General features: G+C 32.1%; 2 protein-coding genes and 1 long non-coding RNA gene across 4 annotated transcripts; 2 read left to right on the forward strand and 1 right to left on the reverse strand.

Moving 5' to 3' along the window:
- Positions 1 to 217: 217 nt before the first annotated feature.
- Positions 218 to 3,591, reverse strand: LOC100741442 (eukaryotic translation initiation factor 2D). 2 transcript variants are annotated; one of them, XM_003493995.4, is made up of 8 exons: positions 3,004 to 3,591; positions 2,527 to 2,914; positions 1,825 to 2,451; positions 1,607 to 1,752; positions 1,358 to 1,438; positions 1,082 to 1,286; positions 834 to 1,002; positions 218 to 760 (listed from the first exon to the last, which is right to left on the reverse strand). In XM_003493995.4, exons 1-8 carry the CDS (start codon positions 3,057 to 3,059, stop codon positions 684 to 686), a joined length of 1,749 nt encoding a protein of 582 aa, XP_003494043.1. In that variant the 5' UTR covers positions 3,060 to 3,591; the 3' UTR covers positions 218 to 683. The 2 variants fall into 2 exon arrangements, with proteins under 2 accessions (XP_003494043.1, XP_033179896.1); XM_033324005.1 differs by having other exon boundaries at positions 1,358 to 1,546.
- A 234-nt stretch (positions 3,592 to 3,825) lies between these two features.
- On the forward strand, positions 3,826 to 7,899 carry LOC100741682 (haloacid dehalogenase-like hydrolase domain-containing 5). The gene is made up of 4 exons (XM_003493997.4): positions 3,826 to 3,960; positions 4,026 to 4,272; positions 5,053 to 5,870; positions 5,953 to 7,899. The coding sequence occupies exons 2-4, from the start codon at positions 4,216 to 4,218 to the stop codon at positions 6,263 to 6,265; spliced, it is 1,188 nt and encodes a 395-aa protein (XP_003494045.1). The 5' UTR covers positions 3,826 to 3,960; positions 4,026 to 4,215; the 3' UTR covers positions 6,266 to 7,899.
- Positions 7,900 to 8,411: 512 nt separating this feature from the next.
- On the forward strand, positions 8,412 to 9,663 carry LOC105681624. Its single transcript, XR_002947778.2, has 2 exons — positions 8,412 to 8,496; positions 8,567 to 9,663. It is a non-coding gene; the product is annotated as an uncharacterized LOC105681624 (long non-coding RNA).
- Positions 9,664 to 9,671: the final 8 nt, after the last annotated feature.

Below are 9,671 nucleotides of genomic sequence, written 5' to 3' on the forward strand. Positions count from 1 at the left end.
ACCCTCCTCCCTCCCTCCCTCCCTCCCACCCGAGGAGAGCTCGCGGGCCCTATATTGCAATATTTGTACTTTTCCATGTTGAAACCTCGATATACAATAAATTATATTAACAAACTTCGATTCCCGATTCTTTTTTCATCCAGTCATCGGTTTTCTTTCATTTTGTTTTTGTTCTGATCGTTTATCAAAGATTAGGGATAGATAAATAACTATAAAATTTCGTTGCGAATTCATTTATTGATCAGTCGAATTGCAATTACAATCCATAGAAGTTTTCCTGTATTCGATATTCAATGTTAGTAATTAATGAATTAGTGAAACACCTAATAAAAAGTATTTCTAGAAAGAAATACATTGAGTTGGCAGCATACGTATATTTGGAATTAAGGACGTCCTAAATTGAAATATCAAGTAGTAACACCGATTGAAGTAGCGGCATCAGACAGCTTTGATGTAGGCAGAAATGCTGCCTACGTTTTCTAATAAACGTTTATTCAACATAGAATCCATCATGAAGACTACATATAGTCTTTTTGATAGTCGAGAGATTCTTAAATGATTCGTAAAAATTTAATCTTGTAACAGGAAAGTTTCGTATCGGAAATAAATAAAAATTTAATCGTTTATGAGGAAAAATTTGACATAACGCTACATCTATCACGTGATAATTTTTGCCAGGCAACCTATTTTTTATGAGAACCTTGCTTCTTTGGGGCGAATTCTAATCCTCTTATATAATTCTTCTTTATTTGATATTTTTCTGAAAAATTAACATTCACTTGACTTAAGCATAAAGATGTTTATATCTCATAATACGCTAATTCACTACTTACCCGTAAGTAATTTGTACACGTATAAAATCTGATTCCCTTGAACCAGAACACTCGGAGTTTTCTTTCCTGGTTCGTCCGTAATTGTTGCACTAGCCCCAATGCTCTGGCATTCCTTGCTGAACTCTTTAGAATTTATACCAAATGTTTCTAAATTGTTTACTAGCGTAACCTGTAATATAAGTACTAAATAAATATTAACGTTTCCATAATACTGTATGTATTGTAATTTTGAAGATCAATTACTGTACCTTCTTACCACCGGATCGGACGGTGACTCTCATATCAATAGGTTCCAATTTGCCCGTGTGTAACAATTTATTTCCAGCTAAAGTAACTTCGTGCATATGCGTCATACGTCCAATAAACTTATTTATTCCATCCTCCATCAACACAGTTTCCACATTCGCTTTGGTTTTCATAATACCTGCGAGTTGCGGATTTAATTTCAGTATCCTATAAACAAAACCAATTAAATGATCATACCAAATCACGATAAAACACATGATCGGCTAAACACTGCTTACTTTCCATCTTGAAGATTCTCCGCCTTCACATATTCAGTAAAACATTTTCTGATTTCAGCTCTTTTCATAACGTCCCCTTTTCTGCAATCATTGTATGGGAGTAAAATGTATATAATTCGTGTCATATAATACAGCATAATGGTATATGATGTAACAGTTGTCGACTTCTGCTCTGCAGAGAAAATCATTCTTTTTGCAATTAGTGTATCGCGGCAACATGACACATCCTGAGTGTGACACTATACTCACTCATATCTGAATTTTGATAGTACTGGCAAAACATCTGCAGTTACTTTATAACATTCGGAGACAACTGCCGCATTAGAAACAACTGGCTCCTGGATTGGTGTATGTTCCTCCACAATGACTAGTTCTTTTATAAGAGGATGATTAAACTACAAAAGGGTATAGCATAATTATATTAAGAGTAAGTTATGTTCCAACAAACTTCCATTAAAAAATCTTACCTTAATCGATAATATACTTTCAACACCTTTAGTTACAGAAGTGTTAATAATACCTTTTGCTTTCATTTCTGCTAAAAACAATGATAGCTTTTTATACCGAGATTTTTTTATATCTATGTTTTTATCTGGTGGACATGCAGCTATTAAATGATTTTTAAAGAAATTGGATGTCAACATAGGTAAATCATTAGATTTTACTGAAGTTTTACAAGCTTTTAGAAAGCAATATTCTAACAAACTGTCCATTTCCTTTAGTGGATCCACAGTTGCTTCTTCTTGAGCAGTAGATAAATTTTTTATTTCATCAGATTCCTCTATTTTATTTTCTTCCTCGCAAGGAGATTCAATCTCTGATACTCTATCATTATTTATTTCTAAATCGTCCATTATTTCAACAAGTGATTCTTCATTATTATCATTACTCGGGTCATTTATTTCATTTATATTTTCCAATTTATCATTATCTGTATCAATATTTGGTGGTCCTAAGTCTGGCCTTACAGGAGGCTTCCCTAATTGGCAAAGTGTATCACCTATTACATGTATAATTTCTACACATTTTCCGTGTCCTCCAGACATGTACATGTCTTCGCTACAAAGAGCAGTAAAGCCAACAGCAACCGGTGCCTAGGCCAAAAGGAATTCTAATTATACCTCTTTATAACTATGCTAAAATAAGAATAAACTTTTATAATAATGTACCTTATTATCATCTGTGTTTACTGAAACAGGTGTACCCTTTTGTAATTTTCCAAAAGAATATAATGTTACGGGCTCCTTGATACTGACTCCAGGCAACATTAAATTTGCACCTCCAGCTAGTTTTGTTACAACTGGAGGATAAGTTGTAAAAGTCCTTAACAAATTTGGATGATGCCATAAAGTGAATATAGTAGGTAATAATGCCTGATGCAAAGATTCAAGTTGGAAAAACATGGGTATTTTAGCTACACAATATACTTTTCCTGAGTGGCCACTGTAAGTTAAAATTTTCATAACGCTTATCGTCTCTTTCTTAGGAATCAACGATTGCGTTTCTTCATCTGTCAGCGTCGGATATGCTGCTAAAATTTCTTCGCATAATTTTTTTCTGGTCATAAACAATACAGAATTTATTAATATACATATAATCTCTTGTACATATAACACACTATAACTAAACAATCAAATTATACTAACCTTTCTGTTCCTTTCAATTGATTGTTAGATTTTACTTTAAATGGTTTTATAAACATTTTGATGTAGTGAAAATACGAAAAAGAAATGAGTTAAAAAATCCGAAAGTACACTGTTACAAATTCGGCTATATTCGAGATACAGGTTATCCAACCCTTTATCTGCTTTTTTAATCGTTGTAGTTCTAATCAAGATAACTAAACTTTGTTATGACGCAACTATTCCGCATGAAACATGCGTACAATGGTTGATCAATAGGTCGCAAAAATCAACAATTAATATAAAAAAATTTATGACAAGGGATTCAATAGGATCAATAAGCGTTAACAATTTTTCCAGCGTATCTGTTAATACATTAATACGAAAATCCTACATAAAAAGATATATTAACACTGTCATCTTTCTGCTGACAGTTGGTAGTATAGTTATCAACATTCGAATCGACACAGGCACAGATCCAGCAATTCGTCTAATTTTTGGTGGTGGGAGCTGTTATCATTTTGATCTATATTAGTTCCCTTATTAGCCGCATAGCGCTACAACAAAATTCTTCAGACAGAAGCTGAGCCACCACACATTCGTGTCTTTCATGTTGATTTTTCACGTTTCAATTTTCGGACGGTTTGCCCTAATCTACTTAAATGAGCATCGAGACTTGTTTATATGACCCAGAGGCACATATGCGCCACGGTCGTATACACCCGTGATATACATTGAGGAATTTTGTTGTAGCGCCATGCGGTTAATAAAGGAACTAGGCTACATCAAATCGTGAGCAAAATGATAACACCTGCCTCTATAGGAGTTGTCGGACCTGCGTATAGTGTATATGACTATGGAATCGACTTTACATTTAATCTTAGTTAATTGAGCTCCATTTAAATATGGGATATTTAAACAAATAAGCATTTATCTGGAAATCCATCTAGATGAACCCTTTCTTCGATTGATTCAGAAGAAGTTTGTGTCAAAAACAAAAGGCATTATGTATCATACATGATAATAATTTTAGTTGTATTTTATAGTATATAATATAAATTGTGTCCTCTTACGGCACGCGGGAAAAACACGGTCAAATATACTGTGCGATCTGTAGATCATTATAACCTCAAAACGTTGCATTATGCATAATCAATCTATGAGAAGTAGCCTTTGAATATAGTGCAACTTTAAGATATTATCGCTATATCCCTACTTACATTTGCCACTGACAGAATGGCAATTATGAAGATATTGTTACGACCAGACATCGCGAGGTTTACGGGGGTTAGAGTGAGTTACATTTCATACGCCATTGTTATATTCGATTCTAGTTACTGTATTCCAAAGTAATACATGCCTTCTTTTGTTTATTTCATAGATTAGAATATAGAATTGAATATAGAATTGAATATAGAATATAGAATATAGAATATAGAACATAAAATATAGAATTGAATTCATTCTACTAATGCAAATTGAGAATGTAGTAATAATTTATTTATTCGATTATGTGAAGAGATTTGCGTTTATTGATAATTCTATTCTTTACCTTATTCTTTTTCTTCTTCTTTCTTCAAATGCCGTTTAAAAAATACGAATTAAAACGAATTACCTTTTATTTAAAAATTTGAATTTTTATAAACAATTTTTGCTATAAATTATTAACGAATTTAGTGTAAGCTCTTATTAATTATTATTTTAATTGAAAAATAAGAAATGTATATTATATATATATAATTTTTTGTAACACATTGTGTTAAAAATTAATTCTAGATTATAATTATAATGCTAATCAAGACAAATGATGCAAAATTTATCAGACATTGCTTTATGTGCTAGTATAAAAATATATTGCATAGCATTCATAACATGATGAGTATATTTTTACATCTTACTTCAAGGTCTTGTGTAGCTGTTTTAATATCTTGCTCCAAAATAACTATAGATCCCCTTATGAAACATATAAAGAGCATTAGTCTCATTTATACATATATAGATACAGAAAATAATGAATATTAGTGAAATTTTTCTTTAAGGATTATTATATTTAAGAAGTTTCTTGATTTTCAGCATCTAAGTTCTAAACCAAAATTTGGTTTACTCTTTGATATTGATGGCGTAATAGTGCGTGGCAAAAATGTATTACCACCCGTACCAGAGGCTTTTAAACAACTTACAGGAAAAGATGGCAAATTTCGCGTACCAACTGTGTTTGTTACTAACAGTGGAAATGCATTACGTAGTCAAAAAGCAGCAGATTTATCTAAATGGATAGGAATTGAAGTGAAAGAATCACAAGTTGTTATGGCTCATTCACCATTAAAATTATTCGAACAATTTCATAATAAACAAGTATTAATAACTGGACAAGGGCCAGTTAAAGAAATAGCTAAAGAATTGGGATTCCAAAAAATAATAACTATTCAAGAACTAGTTAAAAATTTCCCATCTTTAGACTATGTAAATGTGAAAAAGAGAAATCCAATATGTGGTCCTGTGAATCCAAAGTTTCCTGCAATAGAAGGCATTGTGTTATTTAGCGAACCAATTTCTTGGGAAACCCCATTACAACTAATGGTAGATCTTTTAATGACTAATGGCATGCCTACTGGTTTATCTGATAATATCCCATATCCACACATTCCAGTATTGGCATGTAATATGGATTTATTGTGGGTATCAGAAGCACCGATTCCTAGATATGGGCATGGTGCTTATCTGTTATGTCTGGAATCTTTGTATAAAAAGGTTACAGGAAAAGATATGATATATTCTGCTCTAGTCGGAAAACCTAGTGAAGTTACATACTATCATGCAAATCAGATGCTCCGTGAGCATGCTAGAAGTATTGGAATAGATCATAATGTTGATACTATATATGCTATTGGGTAATTAATACTTTGAAGATATCAAAAAACTAACGTAATTTTTTAAATTAAAATGAGTACTAAATTCAACATAATTTTACAGAGATAACATCAATACTGATATTTTTGGTGCAAATTTGTACGATAAATATCTGGCATATTCCGCGAAAGAGGAAGCATTAAAGTCTGATAAACTGAAGAAACTACTGAACAAGGATATCACTCCGCCTAGCGCAAAAGCTTGTATTAGTATTTTAGTTGAAACTGGTGTTCATAAACGAGATTCGGATTTTATAGCGGAACATAATCCTAGAGATTTTTTACCAGTCGAAGAAAGCTTGATCAAGCCTGCATTCGTAGTGGAACATGTTGGCGAAGCTATTAAAGTCGCGTTTAAGGAGGAAAAATTCGACTGAATTAAAATATATATAGAATGTATTTTTAGACTTGGAGTGTTCACATGCTAATATCGATTAAGGGGAAAGAAAACAAGAGAAATTAGATATATCTTCGGTAATGTAAGTATTACGTTAATTTCGTCAGCCTTTTTTTGAGGCAAGGAGCTGAAGAAAGCTGTAATTGATTACATAGACACTATACTTTATTGAGCGTTTTACTTTTTAAATCATTCTCGTCACTTTTATTTGCCATTTATGCCATTTTATCAAAAAAGGGGAAAAAAGAATTGTGTCTAATGTAATCTTACGCTAATTAGTTACAAAATTTTTATTTATCATTGCGAGTCAATCATGTTTGCGGGCAGTACAAGCTTGCACATTAGAGATATTAATTATAGCTGAAGTGGTCTTTCAATCTATAGAGATTTTTATGTATATTCGAAGTTTTTATTATTTATGTTATACAATTATAATATTTAGAAAAATGTTCGAAGATAATGTTATATGTATATATATATGCACTCATATATTGAATGTATACACAATAATTTTTAGTTCTATTTTTAATCATGTTAATTATGATGTGATAATTAAATTTTTTAATATTTCATTTCATTTCATAATCTTATCGTTTGATCTTATATCGTGAGATTATAGGAAGATTTTCCTAACAGTCCTGAGTACGTAAAAAGCGTTCATGAAATGAATTAAAAAAGAGAAAAAATAACGAAATACGAAGTTCATGGAATGTGCTGTGTTTCAATCGAAGACAATTGTAATCTAGTGATAGACAGATTATTTAAACTATTCTGTTTAACATTCACTAGTGAATATCGCTTTATACACAGAACCTTGTCTAGTCCTACCAAACAGTTTCACCGTGCATAATTGTATCGACTCGTAGTAGTGATCCGTTATTGAATGAATAAGGCGTGAATGAATTAGTTACCAAATTATTAAACAATTTCACCTCAATCATTATATACATATATAATAATTTAAAGAACAGAGAAAAGATCACAAATGTTCTATCGATGTGCATCAAATAAGTTTTATGAAATATTATAAACGCACACTATATAGAAGAATTTGATTCAGCTGATCATAGATCATAAAAATGAAATAAATAGACCACACAGAAATGAAGTGAAAACAAAAAATATACCAAGACGTCTATTGAGATGAAGACTGACCTACATCGATTACGAACATTTTCAGTAGTCGGTCGATAACTTGTTTTAACGTTAATGAATTATAAGAGAGGAAAAAAGAGAAAACATTGTTTCTGCTAGCGATAGAAAATAACTTAAAATTTTGCGAAAGAATAGCGCTCCGCGAAATTAGTAATGCTATAGATAACGAAGGGCAATTATACGCAATTATACGTACATAATATTGTAGAGTGTTGCGAGATTGAAAGCAATACAAAATTACATTGTTTTTTATTTATAAAAATCATTTTATAGGAGCCTTATCCATAAAACAATCTGTGACTTTTATAAATAAAATTAGAGTAAGTTTTAGTACATTTTGTGATTACTTATGTTCATTATTTCTGCATTGTCACTAATGTATTTCTTTACTTATTTATTTCATGAAAGTCACAGATCGTGCCAAGAAATAATTCTCTAAAACCTTCTTCTGGAAAAAAAGAAAAGAAAGGAAAATGTCAAAAGGAATTTCGATTTCCTCTCGAAGATCATCTTCGAGTATCGCCTGTGGATCTATCACGTGGAAGATAAAAGACACGCATACAAATTTTCCATATTTATCCTTTTTTATTTATTGTTCGACACGAATCTTACACTCTATTTAGTTAAATGAACGAAACGTTCATTGAACCTATATTTTCTTTTATTGCACGTCTTGATTCTTACCTCGTGAAAAAACGACGCGATAAATTAATTTCCATTATAAATATTTTTTAACGACGTTTAAATGATTAATGAAATTAATTTTCGTTTTACGAAAACGATTTATATGATTTGTCGCGTTACTTTGGGTTTCGATCATTGTTATTGGAGCAAACACAAACAACAACAAACGGATTTATGTCGTATATTCTTTGAAAAGGAACAAATTTTCTTCTGCCTACCGCAACAAAGTGTAATTGTAGAAACTAGACGCAACAAAATATACAATATATTTTTCGTTAACAAACTACCGATTTCGTCGGATGAAAGTGTTTCCCTTCGCGTTACCATTTTTCATGTACTTAGTTTCTCTGCTGCTTTTCGAGCGGAATATCGGTAAGTAGACAGAAGAATGCGCTGCATAGAGTAGCTAAAGATGCACATTGAATAATACTATTCTTTTTAGATGGTGTGCAGAAAATTGAGTCGAAATTAGTCATTGCTTCTCATTATGGTGGAACATGCAAGACGTCTGGGTCTCATGACCTGTGAATTAAACCGTCAATCGTTTGATGAAATAATTCAATTACATATCGGTTCATCGCTGTTCGCGAAGAATAAATTTAGTTTCACGTTGAAAGGTTTATCAAGAGTTCATGGATATTTGTTTGAATGCATACATTTCCAAGTTCAATAATTACGATTGACATTTTTGTATTAATTACCAGTGTAAATGTATGAAGATGAAGATAAGAGACAGTTTTTCACGGTACACGAGTCTACAGTTTTCTACAATCTACGATAAAAAAGTAATCATAAGTGGTCTTTTTGTGTTTAGAGTGCAAGTTGACGACAGAAAAACCGGTTTCAAGCAAGTATGCGGGCTATTTGAAGTGTCACCTAAAGATTCGACGGGTGTCTCGCCTTTTTGGGTTGAAAATACATCTTTACCAGCAATCAGTAAAACCTAACGAGCTAAGTAGCACGGTTCTATTTACACATTTCCGGCAGCAGAAGAAATCGACCGAGATTTCTTCGGGATGAGCTTTGCGTGAGCCTCTTCTTGGACACCAAACGTGCCGCTCCATCGCACATGATCTTAATTTACGAGTTCATTAATGGTTGAGTTATCGTAATTGACCTCATCGCCGCGTTACTAATCAGCGTTGTGTACTCGAGTTACGTCAGCCCGTGAACGGAATTAAAAACGTAGCGTACGATCGTCGTATTTGTGAGACTTTTTAAAATAAAAGATCGACGATAAAAGATTGCAATAAAACGGAAATGATTCACCGAATTTATATTGATATGACCTCAAGTATGAAATAAAAGTAATTCGATTTCTTGTAACAGATAAATGACATCCATAATGAGAATGTTGCGTTCACTGATCCAGTTTGCGAAACAGGTTGCAAGATTGTTAATCAAGGTTGATGAGTAAAACCACTGACACCTAGTAAGGGGATCGTACTTTTGTATGTTATGCATTGACTTTTTTATGGATTTTTTATGTTCCTTTTGTACCGTTAGTTAGCCTAGAAAATATAAGAGAAGCATGAGAAATTAATACT

Source organism: Bombus impatiens, unplaced genomic scaffold, assembly GCF_000188095.3.
Source record: "Bombus impatiens unplaced genomic scaffold, BIMP_2.2 scf_1445, whole genome shotgun sequence".
In the NCBI taxonomy this organism is placed as follows: domain Eukaryota; kingdom Metazoa; phylum Arthropoda; class Insecta; order Hymenoptera; family Apidae; genus Bombus; species Bombus impatiens.

What these genes read in the sequence shown, in the direction of transcription:
- LOC100741682 (XM_003493997.4), top strand. Translation starts at nt 4,216, where the DNA reads ATGGCAATTATGAAGATATTGTTACGACCAGACATCGCGAGGTTTACG. An exon ending in CGAGGTTTACGGGGGTTAGA is followed by an intron (nt 4,273 to 5,052) that starts GTGAGTTACATT and finishes CTTGATTTTCAG; the next exon opens with CATCTAAGTTCTAAACCAAA. An exon ending in GATACTATATATGCTATTGG is followed by an intron (nt 5,871 to 5,952) that starts GTAATTAATACT and finishes ATAATTTTACAG; the next exon opens with AGATAACATCAATACTGATA.
- LOC100741442 (XM_033324005.1), bottom strand. Translation starts at nt 3,059, where the DNA reads ATGTTTATAAAACCATTTAAAGTAAAATCTAACAATCAATTGAAAGGA. An exon ending in CTATCAAAATTCAGATATGA is followed by an intron (nt 1,547 to 1,606) that starts GTGAGTATAGTG and finishes AATTGCAAAAAG; the next exon opens with AATGATTTTCTCTGCAGAGC. An exon ending in GAGAATCTTCAAGATGGAAA is followed by an intron (nt 1,287 to 1,357) that starts GTAAGCAGTGTT and finishes TTTTGTTTATAG; the next exon opens with GATACTGAAATTAAATCCGC.